The following is a 13,772-nucleotide window of genomic DNA, read 5'->3' as shown; positions in this document are numbered from 1 at the left end:
TACCCAACTGCAGACCCAAGGACATATGGGGTCCCTTCCGAGAATACCTACAAAGGACAAGGTCAGACCTGTAGGTACGGTACGTGCTGTACCCGCAGTACTTCATGTTTGTTTTACACGGTCTGCTTATTTGTTTATTATTATGCTCAGATTTGATGGAAACATTCTTGATGCTTTTGTGTTTGAGGATGTTGGTTACTGCACAAAATAAAGTTTTAAAAAATTAATTTTGATTTGCTGAGTTGCTTTGAATGCTGGCCAATGATTAGGATTCCTTTAAATAAAGCTTGATTTTATTTGAGATTGCATGTAGTGCAAAAGGGGTTGAGGCATAGTGAGGGGGCTGCCAATAAATAAAATAGAGAACTAAAGAACAGAAAATATAAAATGTCCATTTTCAGATGGACATTAATCACATATTGAATAAGGTTGGCCATGCCCCCATTTCATCACTGCCAATTTTCTGTTAGGGTTTTTCCTTTAGAGACTCGTCTATTCCTTTAACTTTAGCACTGCTTGCTCTGTCCATGGACCTTTCTGAGTATGCACTCTGTGATGGACTAAAAAGTGCTGTTAAGCAGAAACTGGTGCCAAGGTCACTGGCATCCATGTGATAACGTGGACCAGTAGGCACTGGTAAAGACAATGGAACTGGTCAAAAACAACCGAATCGGCTTGGGGGTGGGTGCCCAACTCCCCCTAAGCAAGAATATGTAGCCCTGAACCATCATACGTTATAAGTGGAACTAAACAATCAATTGACCAATTAACAATGAATGGGTTTCTTTATTTTGGCGAGGTAAGTGTGCTCTGAGGCTCAGTATTAGTTCTCTCGAACTTTCTTGGTCAGGTGAGCTGGGCTCAATCAAAATGGGCCGTCTGGGAGGTGGGACATGTCTGTCAGACCCTGTTAGGTGCAGGGTGCCGCTTACCTGGTCTTGCAGCCAATGAATAAAAGAACTTTGGTTTGACATCAGCCGAAATTGATGTGTGAGCCTAGTATTTCCTGCTGTACTTTTGTTGGGGACGGACCCCCAGGTATGCCAGAAGGACACTGGAAGTCTGCAGTCTTGGAAGGCCCAACTCCCTTCCCAGGATACATGGAGGACTCACTCAACGGCAAGTTCAAACTGCGGTTTATTACAGTCAAAACCAGCACAGGAACAGGAAATAGCCATGCACATCTCTCTTCCGCGGATCGCAGGCCAGTTTTACTTCCAAACGGCGTCAGCATTACGTCACAACCTGGGCCCCTCTCCAAAAAATCTATCGGGGCAAGTGATTGGGTATTGAGTATTCTATTACATATATAGGACATTATAGTTGTTATTCTACTGGCCCTCGCATGTCAGATGGCTGGTATGTTCCATCCCCAAGTCACTAACTATAACATTGTTGCAGTGTTGTGGACTTATATTGGTTCTTGCTTGTTGCTACCCAGCCCAAGGGTACTAAACTGTGTTTGGCTAGAGCTGGCGTCCCCAGGCCTGGGATCTGCAAAGATTCTCAGCTCACTGTGTACCTCTTCAAGGTAATAAGAATGATTATGTGTCTGCATTGTAACTTGTGTGAACCACCCTCGCTTATGAGAGTGCTCTCCTGACCGGCACAACATGTGTTACATATGGTTGCAAACTTGTATCTGGCAGCCTGAGACTGGCTCTCCTTTCCCACTGCTGATCACTGTCCATTGTCTGCTTCGGTTGTGTCATGTGTTCAGAGACCACGAATTTGAGCTGTGCAGCTCTGAATTATGAGGAATTATTTGTATTTTCTGCAGCTGGTCCCTGTTATTTGGGGATTGGAATGACTGCAGGTCCTGTCTCACAAGTCTTGCTCTCTGTCCAGCCTGAATCAGCACAGCTCTTCTCTTGCTCAGAGGCCTGCTGTAATTAGCCTTTGGCTAATGGCAAAATAATAAAAGCAATGACAGTATGTACATGTATCTCTCCAAAAACTATAGAACTGTACACTTGTGTTTGTGTATTTGAGTGGGCGTTTGTGTCCCAAAGTGCAGATGGCACATGCACTTCATGTCGAACACTGCTATGTCATGGTGTCTCTAACTACATCGGCAAAATGTCTTTGTGGTGTTTAGTCCAAGCTGTCCATACAGGTGTCTTTAATCATAGCCTGTGGCTCTTCACCCACACATGGATAAATCTGTATGTTCCTTGGTCGGTATAGCTGGCTGAGAGGATACCTTTCAACTTACTTATCAATCATGGGTCCATTAGGGATTCATCCAAAATAAAATGGGTGCTTAGTGTTTTCTGGCTTTCTTCCTTGCCATGAATTTAATAGGATGGGAGGTGTTGGCAGGCTTTGTCATCCCTCTTCACTTTTTAAAAATATATATTAAAAATTGTATTATTGCAGACATTCAGGAAGTATAATTTGATCCCCAACCGTGAAGTTAAACCAGTTTTAAGCTGAATAGCATGAACATAAAGTGGAATAATGAAAGGCACACCATCTGTTCACACGACACGAGTATTTTCTCTCTGGAAAAGCGTGAGTGGGAAATAGACTGTGCTCAAAAGAGTGATTTATATCTACTGAACGCCGGCTGCTCAGTTAGTTGACTGTGTACTTTAATGCCGCTGCAGCTCTCGGCAGAGCTGTTCGCCCGTTTTGTTCTTCAGTCGAAAGACACGGACACGAAACGAATACGGACAACCCTACGATTTACAAACCGGACACCAACAGCTCTAGTTTTAATCTGGAGAGAGCGAACACATTTTGACAACATATGAATGGATTTGTCTGCGAGATACAAATGGGGGGGTCGTTAACAGAACGTGTCAAAGCTCCCCCTCCTGCGATTATCAGGTTGATGAAATGGAATATGCGGTGGCGTTGTTCTTGTGGGGTTTGCCCAATTAAGAAAAGCTAGAAAGATGCATGTAAGAAATGTCCATTCTTTTGGATTTCCGTGTCCTCGTCTTGTTTCTTGGTAGTCTAGCATGAGATTTCTGCAAGAGGAAGCCGCTGTGTTTAAGGGTAGGTGCGGAGGGTTTCCATCCAGTATAAAGTGATAGTCTGAGGGTCTGAGGGATGGCGTGGCATCTGCTGCTTGCTGACATGGAGACATATACATGTATCCGGGGCTGTTCATCAAAGCAGGAAGGGTCCTTTGTATGTTTCAGGGATTGATGGCTGCTGTGCTGCTGCGGACTCTGCTGGGGTGACGGCGGGTGGGGAAAATGCTGCCTTGTCACTGTAGGTTTCATGACATGAATCTAGCATGCTGTGTAGCATTTGGCCTGTTGGCTACCAGCTGTAATTAGGTGTGGCCGTTATGAAAGGAAGATTCTATGCTGTTCACGGGTCTGTCTATAGTGTAAATTGATTAAGGCAAGTCATTTAGAATTTATATTGAACGTGCGGATGCTCTGTTTTTTAAATGTCCTTGTGTCACTCACTCTTATCAGGCAGGTAATGCTCAAAAGTGCCCATCTGCATTAAAACAAGTTAAATCTACTTAGCAGTGATTATATTCCTCCGTGATTTACAGTATGCTAGGGACACTAATTGATTAGTATTGCGTATAAGGGCCGGACGGGTCGTGTGCAGCCAGGCGGAACAGTCAGAGCAGAAACTGCACGGCTGGGGACGTTATTTATTTTTAAATATATTATAGCGAAAAAGGGCCAATATTCATGCGAAGCCAATATAAAATCTTCGCATTTGTACAAGCACCACCATTCCAGTTGTGTAAAGCTGTATGTAAAATCCGCTGGGCACTCCGATTATTGTGACATTCTGGAATAAGCGTCGTTTTTTTTGCAGGTCTCTTGTAAAAGCAGGCCGATTCCCTTTGAAAGCCGGGCGTTGGGTGTCTTTGTGAGCCTCCTGCGCCCTCCACACACACACACACGGCACCGCGCCACAGGACGGGTGTTGCCGCTCTGCCGCCCGCCGTGGCTTGCGTTACTAGGTTTGTCCCTGCCGGCTCTCCGTGTGATGGGAGAGAATATGTCCAAGAGGCTGAAGCTGCAGTTCGGCTCAGAGTCCGAGATGGAGGAGCGCTCTTTCGCAAACCCCTACCCGGACTACGAAGGCATCTGCTCGGCGGCGTCCAACCCCGAGGAGGGGGAGGTGGAGGGGGGACCGGAGCAGGACCTGTCTGCCGGAGACCAGGACGTGCCTTTCGACAAGGATGGCAAGGTAAACTGAGGGCGCGGCGACGGGCGCAAACCGCCGCCGAGGCAGTAGGCCCTGGCGGCCAACACGTGTACTAGATCCCGGGACAGCCCGAGGGCCTAGGACAGCGGTGCGGGGACATACGCGCAACAGCAGGCAGAAAGTACACGGGAGGGGGTGCTCACCGGGCAGCCAAGAGGAGGAGGGGGCCGGATACAACGAGGGGCGCGGCCCAGAGCAGCTCATGAGGGAGCCGGCGTGAAGGAGACTGGGAAGGGGGCGCACATATCCCGAGAATAACTAAGGGGAGGGTCCCTATGCATTTATTGGCAAAGTGGACCAGAAAACTGCGCGTTATGTTTATAGGCCAGGCACTGGGTGGAGTTCAACTAGAAAAAGAGACGCGTAACAAGAAACACGGGGCAGTAACACAGCGCTCAAGGAGGGAGAAAGCACAGAGCGCCGTGTACCACAAAAGTAAAGGCGCCCTGAAGCGAGGGAGTCGCGCGGGCAGAGGAGGCGGGGCTACATAAAACACATTGCTCGGCCGCGCGTGTGAGGCTTTACAACAGCGCCAGCGCAGGAAAGGAAACCGCAGTTTAGTAAGGGGCGTGGCGACTGCTCAGCAATAACACTTGCATGTGGGTGGGGACAACGCAGCGCTCAGCCAACCAGTGGAGGGGGAAAGCGGAGGGGGGGCGTACAACATATCACGGTTGGGGCCAATGGCAACGACGCTGCGCGCATCTAGTTTGGCGGAAATACAGGGACACCATCTAGGACCCGCATGTGGACTTACTGAAGGTGTCCTTGAGTTCCTGACAAAATTTGGGCGAATAATCGTAGTATATCATTTCGAAATGTGTTGTTTTGAATCATTCGATAAATATATACATGTGCTTGTGAAATCAGTATACATACCAATGTTTTGAATGATGTAATAATACTTGTGGAGTTTTTTTGTATTAATGATCTTCAGCTTCAAATGTGCTGCACAGTGACTGATGTGCACTTGAGGACTGACAAAACAACTAGTCCAAAAATGGCAATCAAACTTGCACCACAAAATAGGCAGGTTTTTGTAAGGATCTGGGCATATTTATTATTTTCTCTGTCTACAGTGTCTAACGTGTAAAGATGAATCGGAGATCAAAAGGTTACGTTTTTAGTTTTGGGTCTTAGGTGGCGCTAATGTGCCACCTATACCCCGAAACTATTTCCTTAGAGTACAGATAGGCAGAAATGACATATGAGGGGGGGACACAAAACTTGGAACGTGTGTTCTTTGGTTATTTACCCACCCGTTGACTACCCATGGCCATGCTAATCCCTAAGGTCATTCCAATCCACTTCCTGCCCCTCCTCTCCCAAAACACATCCTCCTGGGATCTCTCTGAGCTTGCTTTTTCAAGCATTAACATCAACCATTGCTCTCATAGTGCCTGCCAGCGTTTTTTAAAATCAGTATTGACTTAATTGGTGCTGTGAATGTGCTACTGCTTTAACAAAAATGTCTTAACCACTCGATTTATAAGCACTGTGCGTGTCTTTAAATGAAGCCCTGATGAAAACAAGCATTGGAAAAGCCAACAGTTTTAGCTTGTGTATACACATTAGGCTTTTGCTACGCGCAGCTATTATATGCCCAGGTACTCACACTATTTTGCAGCTGCTACTATAATTGGTCACTTATTACCACTACAGTAGTGCCTGGCAAATACCTTTCCAATGCCCACACAAAAGCCAAAACTGTTGGCATGGCCAATGCTTGTTTTAGTAGCACCTGGTAGGAAGAAACCAGCCAATCGCCTCATTCCAATACCAGTTTCATGCAGCTCCCCCATACCGATGTCACAGTATTGATTTTTCAGCTTTATGAAAACCTGCTAGCAAAGTGATGCATATCGCTGTTATGTTATGTAGATGTGTGCCACCCACCGATGCCATTTGCATGGTCTCAAGTGCTCTCATGGATCTGAAAGGGAAAGTCGGGGTGGATTAGGGGAGAAGAAGTAAAATACAAGGTGTTGTGCTTAGCTGGAAGCAGTAGCAATTTGCTCCTATACAGGTGTGCTTTCTAGGTGAGTTTTTGTTTACACAAGAGATGTATTATTTCCAATATTTGACTTGTTTGAGTCAGTTGGTGAGGTTTGCATGATGATTAGAGAGCTGAAGAGTTTTGTAATGTTTAGCGACTAGGTTTTTCGACCCGTTTGTGTTGGCATGTGCTGAGTGAGGGTGGTTGAGTAGGAGTTTGTTTATGGGTTTGTTGGGATACCTAGTTGTGAAACAACACAGAGCACAGTATAACAATGCAATTCGCTTTTGCTGGAATACCTACATGTGAACACAACAGTACACAACTTATCAGGCATGTCTAGATGACAAACAGCATGAAAAAGAAATTCAATGCCTTTTGTTAGGGATATCTAGATGTGAACATCATAGAGCACAATATAGGAATGTACTTACAAAGAGGCACCTGGGTATGAAAACAAAATAAAATACAATATGGATACATTTAATGAACTATTTTAGGGTTAATTTGTTTGAACTACAGCAGGGACGTGCTAGGGTACAGCAAACAACAATGTAATGCATTTACAAGGGGTACCCATATGTGATGCACAGTGTAGAGATAATGCAATTTCTGGGGTATGCATAGATGGGAGACAATGATAACAGAGCACAAAGAACGACAAATGCAGTGTGTCATTGATAGGTAGATTCCATTGCAGGTTTTTCCATCGAGGGAGAACTCATCAAATCTTTTTCAACACATTTTACAGCAAATGTATGTGGGGTGGTGGGTTAGGGTGATAACAAAGCTAGAGAGGGACTGGGGGGAGAGTGCGGGGGTCTCTTACCCCGCATACATGTGCAGTAAAATGTCCTACAAACTTAAAATTCGATTAATTCTCCTGCAATGAAAACATCTCAAGGAAATCACATAGAACCAGCTCATCATTCTCACCTCTCCTACATTCTTATCCTACATGCACTCTCTGCAGCTTTTGATAGACCATCCCACCCTCCGACTCTCTCCTCCCTGGTCTTCAAAAACACAGCTCTGGACTGGATGACATCCTACCTTGCAGAAATCACCTTCTCCATCTCTTGGAACTCCACATCTCCTCTCCTACGAGTCAAAGTGCTTCGAGGTTCAGTCCTGGGCCTTAATTCTCAACCCTCCCTGGGAAAAGTTATCGGTTTCTTGGGTTACACCTTCACCTCCAGATCGTCTCCTCCTTCACCCCTGCTGTTTTGTCTCCCTGCCGTTAGTCACTGGATGGCTCTATGCTGCTCAATGCTGAACTCATCAAACAGAAATCATCTTTCTCTGTTCCTCCAACGTTGAATCCACTCCCTTGTCTCCATTTCTTTCCCTCCTGACTGCTGCATTCTTTTCCCGGTATCGCCCCGTTATTGTGCAGCAGTAAATGCTGAGGACGATAATGTAGACTTTTCTACTGTGAATTCCAGCACAATTATATGTGGTGGGGATGGGTTAGGGTAATAAATAATGTGAGGGGACTATGGGGTTTCTCCCCCGCATATAGTTGCATTGAAATGTGCGAAAAGAAAAAATAAACTCGAAATTATTTGCAGTAATCACATAGATCCCTTTTCCCCAAGGCTTGCAATCTTATGGATCTTCTGTGATAGTGACCCAAGACTCTCAACAATTACTCATGCAGCCAGGTAATACTTCTTCAATATGAGGAAAAATCGACCCACACCTCACCTTTCATTCTACGAGAATCCTCACCTCAACCATTGTTCTCAGTAGACTAGACTATTCCAGCCTACGACTTGGCCTTTCCATCTACTCCTCTCGCCCCTCAACAAGGTTATCAACTTTGCTACCTGTGGCCTCTCCTTTTTACAAAGATCCTTCACCATCTCATAAGTCACAAAGCTTGGTTGCTCTCCATGTGCAAACACTCTTTACATTTCTGCTCCTCATCTACAAATCTATCCGTGATCTTTCTCCTCCCTACTTACCTACATTACTGCATTTCTTTACTCAAGCCCTGCAACCCCGATCTCTGCTGAAACCCTCAGTCCCCTGTACCTCCTTGATTCTGCTTCTTCTTGTTCCTGGTTAAAAGAAACCAATAGGGACACTGCCTCCATCATCAATGGTACAGTAAGGCATCTGCAAAGGTATGCAATCCTGCGCTTTTTGAAATTTGTTGTGCAAAATCATGGTGTTTTTCTCCACCAGAAAGCGTGATCTGCTAAACAGAACTTGCTTTCCAGTTTTCCATGTTGAAACGTATAGTGAAGACGTGTACTCTGCTGGAACACATCTATGGACACCAGCGGCAGAAATGTAATTTGGCTGCACGAGTACCTTGTACCTTCATATGTGCACACACAGCAGTAATTAGCAACTGCTCCTGTGTAGTTTCCCTTGTACTGGGCATAGCAGCTTTAATGGGAATACACCAAATCACACAGAGATCTGTTGGCCCATCTTTCCTTATACAATTGAATGGACAAGCTGAGAGGAAGTCTGATTTGGTGCCTTTAACAGCCTGCTGTAATCAAATTATCTAACAGGCATGGATACCTTTCAACGTACTAGCACCCATGTTCAAACTACCTTTAACTGCATGTACTCATTTGTCTGGTGACAGTGCTTTCATTAAAAATAAATACAAAGTTATATCTAATTAGATATAGTGGCATATGAGGTGATACAGTTAGTTTGGCAAAACCCAATCTGACGTAATGATTGTATCCACTTGGGTTCCACTCTGACCTACAGCGGCACAGCCATTTGTGTACATTTGCGGCACAGCATCTGCACCTGAGAGTTTCATCAACAACAGATGGGCCTGCCCAAAATGTCTTGTCCCTTTCTGGGAAGTTTTGGCATCCTTCCCATGCCTTCTATGAGGAAGGGCTAGGAACTGGAGCTTCAAAAGAGGCCTATGCAACATAATTGGGAAGTCCTTTCAGGGAGAGAATTACGGGAGTCCCTTTGATCTGATGTGGTGGCGCTGGATGTGTGGGTGGGGGGCGTATAGTGTAGATGGGAGAGGAACTACGTACTGCAGAAGTGGCATGACATCCTGAATATGGCCAATCCTCCTCTTATTTCCTGAGACACCCCCTAACCTCCTACAGACAAAGCCGTCTGGGATATGACATCATAAGGAATAACCCCTTGTTACAGCAGTCCGGTTTGGCCCCCTTACAGAAGGCTTGAAATGGACCAATCCTCTGTCGCAAAGTGACCATATAAGGGGATAAGGTAAGACCCCGAATCAGTGGGAGAGTCGGATGGTAAGGCGGCAGGCTGGCTATTGAGTCATGATTCATAATGTGCTTAAAGGATATACGTTTTAACGAACCATCAAAAAACTGTTTTGCTGTGGATGCTGCGTCTTTGATAACGCGTTTCAGCATAAGCACACAGAAGGCAAGTGTTCTAAAATGTCGATCTACACACAGTATGAAATGGGCCCTGGAGCACAAAAAGTAAGTGATGCTTCATAAGAAAAGGCATTGTAACACATTTTATTTCCCTTCCGAGAGGGTGCAGATAGTGTTCTTGAAAGAAAAGTGAAAAGAGTGGGGGAGACTGTACAGGCTGCAGTCACCCTGTCCCTCTCTAAAATCCTTCTTTATAACCACTGCACTGATTCCGAACTCTCCCCGCAACCCCCTCGATCTAGCCAACACCATTACTCGCTACTTGCAGGCTGCTCTCCATACAACTACTTTTTTAAAATGTGCTTAATTTTTTTTTTTTTATTGTTGTTTTTCGATACAAAAGATCTTTATAACATTCATTAAAATTACTTTATACAGTTATATTGATTACTTTAAAAACAAACAGACCAACCAGAATAAGAAAAGAATGATACACTCAAAAGAAAACTACAAGAGCAGCGATAATTTACACATCACTCCTTACAATCAGAGTGCTATGAGAAGCATACCTTGCCACATATCAACGCATTAACGCTTATTCCGATAGAGTATAGATTGTTATGGGTGAGCTGAAAACGTTAGTTCCCCAACCTGGGTGAAGAATAATTCTTACACTTTCATTCTTTTACTTAATGCATTAACACCTCCGCCAATCCATCTACACAGATTTTCTTACAACTTAAATTCACTTCAATGACCTATAACAAATGAGACAGATCAATGATCAAAGGAATTCTAAAACCCCACATACATTGTATCCAAATCAGTTCACATTTATAACCTGTTGTTTCATTTAGATATTTCGTCAAGCTACTTTGCCGTTCTTTTGCAAAAAAAACACAGCATACCACAAGATGTTTCAATGTTCCTTTTTGTAGATTTTTACAGAATCTGCAACCATCTACTGCTAAATATGAGCTTTTGGACCAGTTCTTAATGCGCTATAATGTTGGAAAGAGATTGAATGTAAACAGCATGTAAAGAGTACACATTTTATGACCAGGACACTGTCTAAGATATGGCAGTAAAGGTTTCTGTTTGTGCCGAAATTTTGCATACTCCTTGAATGAGGTATAGGACCCAATTTTGTCAGAAGTCACTGCCCAGTCAATTTGCATTGACTTCAACGTGTTTCCCGAACGCTCGCATTCAGACTCGTCTTGGCTTCACGCAGAGCAGCTTGCCGGCGTTCAGCCACTTCCTGGAGGAGGTGGAGCTTTGCCTGGTTGCGGTCACGTGTGCTGTCACGTGACCTTTTTCGACTACAAAGAACAGCCCCAGACACCCTCGCGGCGTTAAGCCCGACTGCGGAGTAAAGGGCACTGCATCTAATACAAAAAGAGCTGTTTGGCTGCTGTTCGGCTCTGGACGGCACGGCCACCCGAAGTGGAATAGGCAAGTGCGCGGGGCAGGGCGTCGAGAAGCAACAGACGGTAAGCCCCTCCCTGACATCTGCTTAGGGCTTACATAGAAAGCCCCCCCTCCACCCAGCCCTTAGCTGTGTATTAAACACATATAACTCTAACTACTGGGGGATGGCTTGCCCACCCCCCTTGGAAGACGACATAAGTCGTCGTCTGCGTAGCAGCAAATGGGTACCCGACACTGTTGTTCCACCAGAGTGCCAGGAGCACACTCCGCTAAATAAATACTCTCTGAAAATACAGAAAGCAACCCCACGAGAGGTGCAACCACAAACTATGAGTAATCCCTCCCCCGTATTCCTTCCCTGTTCACACTCCTCACCACCTGTGCCTTGTACGCAGATGAACTCACCTATGGATAGGGTAAAGGAACTAGGCAGCTCCAAGAGTCCCACTGCGGACCCCACGTATTTGGATGGCCCCTTGCTCCCAGTAGTAGATCTAAGGGGCAAAGGGGAAGGAGAGGTGAAGAACGGTGCAGTGTGGAAAGGGCTACTCCCCCCATCCGCCACCACGCGGAGCCCTCTTAAAAGATCTATGCACAGAACGCCCGACGGTTCGACCACTATGGCAAGTGATCTCCCGCCGGAGACTGTCGGAGTAGGGGCAAGGCAAGAATCTATATGCCCTGATCTACCATCCCGAAAATGCTCTCAAGATAGAAGAGCCGCGGACCGACTCACAGGGCCAGGAGTACGCTTTCACGCAGTCGCCTGTAGGCCAAACGCGGAGGGCACCTCCAATCACCAAGACATTTCAACTTCTAAAGTCTTAACTACTGCTCAAATGCACCAACCAAGGATAAGTACACACGCACCCATTGACCATTCCAACCAGTCTAATCTACTTAACGCCAAGGCAACCCAAATTGGAAGGAGTGAAAACAGCTCAGATCTGAACAAGAGCTATGACCATGAACCGGAAAAATCAGCTATGAGTGGCAGTCAATCAGACGACTCGGTATTCGAAGTACTCGAGGAAGATGTGACTACGCCCCAGGATGATTCATTCCGCGAAAATTCAGACCAATACACTCCACCGGTAGCACTGGAGACGAAAACAAAAGAGAGACCCTCACAACGCACGCCCCAAACTCAGGAACCAGAGTACAGTGGCAGTGGAGGCTCCACCCAACAGTACTTGGCCTCCCGGTATGAGGTCCCTAAACCGGATGACACCCTGAACAAATCCCCAGTACCACGTAGAACAATTCCATCAAAGCAAAGTAAAACAGCAAAAGCAAGGATGGAAAAGGCGCCAGGGAAGAAATCTCGCAAAGTCCCAGCGAGAGCACAGGGGAGAACCAATCGCCTAGCAACCCCTCTGATATCAGCATCACTCAAAGACTATTTCATTCAACAGCATAAAAGGAAACATGAGAGGGAGCCGGAACTTTCAGATGCTGAAATACTGGAGGCCATCATAGAACCCTCTCCAAGACTGAAATCTAGGAAAACCGAAGATACCCCTCAAGAGTTCGCTAATAGCTCCCCAGCGATCCTCGCCACGCCGATAGACAATGAGGAGAGCGGCGACTCAGAAAACATCTCGCCCCAGCAAAGGGTAAACCTAAGTACGCAAGAAACTTCTGCTTATCAAGCGACTGAGAGAGATGCAGTGCACGAATCTCCAAAAGTAGCTCAGTCAGAAGAGGCTATCTCCAAACTTCGAGAGGGGGGCCCAGCCACTCCCAGTGAAAGAGATGAGCAGACTGTATCCACCGCGAAGGACCAATATGCATGGACATATCCACATATTCCTGGAAATCCAGGGAGGCCACTAAGAGAAAACAACTCACCGACGCCCAGCCCATCGCCACAAATAAAGCGAAGGTCAACAGAAAGGCCGGCCCATCACCTAATGGAGAGAGAGACAAAAACCCCCAAGAAATCGAGGCGCCTAAGTGAAATTCCAAGCATAATAGAGAAAGACACCCCCTCTAAAAATAAAGCTGACTTACTGTCAATAATGTCAGCGATGACAATAGCCCTAAACCCCTTTTGCAAACTGTATGAGGCAATTCATGAAGCACTCAAGGACAACTCGTCCATGATAAGCTCAATGAGCGAAAAACTAACCCTCATGGAAGGATACCTAATGGCCGTGGAGAAAAACTCAAACAGGATTGCTGCAAACCTTGAGGGGAAAATTGACTTACTGAAAGGTGAGTTAGAAGCAAAAAATAACCAGACCACTTCCGCCTCAAAGGCCATACAGATAATAGAAAGTGGCAGCAACATGGGTACCGCCCCCATTTTCAAAAAGTCAGTAAAGAAAACTGCGAGTCACGAACAGGAACAGGTTAGAGTCGGGCGGCCCACGACTAATTCAAAGCAAACAAAGGGCAAAAGCGTGCTGGAAACGGACAAAGAAGCAAAGTCCACCCAAAGGGAACTTCCAGAAGCACAAAAAAGTCGCGACGAGGGGAGCTTAAAACCCAAACCCAATAACGCTGTACAGCCAGAGAATCCTTCAACCACTCTGAGACCAGTACTGACCCTGGATGTAAGTAGCGGAGAGGAGTCAGATCAGGATCTATTGAATATTTCACAACACTCGGATGGTGAGAAGGCGAGGCCCTCAACATCGAGAAAAATCAGCTCCCCATCGACAAGTGCGCCACAACCCTCTTTGGGGAAGTTGACCCCATTACAAAATGAGGTAACAAGTACGAACGGGGGAGGCCGAAGATCTCGCATTTCCAGTTCACCGGCAAACTCACCAAGTATTGCCCTAGAGGCCTTAAAAACCCTCAAA

At 45.9% G+C, this 13,772-nt stretch overlaps 1 protein-coding gene across 3 annotated transcripts in view; it reads left to right on the top strand.

Annotated features, from left to right (window-relative positions):
• The first annotated feature begins 2,601 nt into the window (after positions 1 to 2,601).
• LANCL2 (LanC like glutathione S-transferase 2) overlaps positions 2,602 to 13,772 on the top strand; it is a 541,821-nt gene continuing 530,650 nt past the window's right edge. Inside the window, exon 1 of one of the 3 annotated variants that reach the window (XM_069648293.1) lies at positions 2,602 to 2,906. In XM_069648293.1, coding sequence (XP_069504394.1) covers positions 2,901 to 2,906 — 6 coding nt within the window. In that variant the 5' untranslated portion in view covers positions 2,602 to 2,900. The other 2 variants (XM_069648295.1, XM_069648292.1) reach the window with 2 other exon arrangements.

This window comes from Ambystoma mexicanum, chromosome 2q (genome assembly GCF_040938575.1).
Source record: "Ambystoma mexicanum isolate Mex_15411 chromosome 2q, UKY_AmexF1_1, whole genome shotgun sequence".
NCBI classification, from domain to species: domain Eukaryota; kingdom Metazoa; phylum Chordata; class Amphibia; order Caudata; family Ambystomatidae; genus Ambystoma; species Ambystoma mexicanum.
Note: the sequence above shows the minus strand (reverse complement) of the source record. Positions and strands in the feature narration are given on the sequence as shown.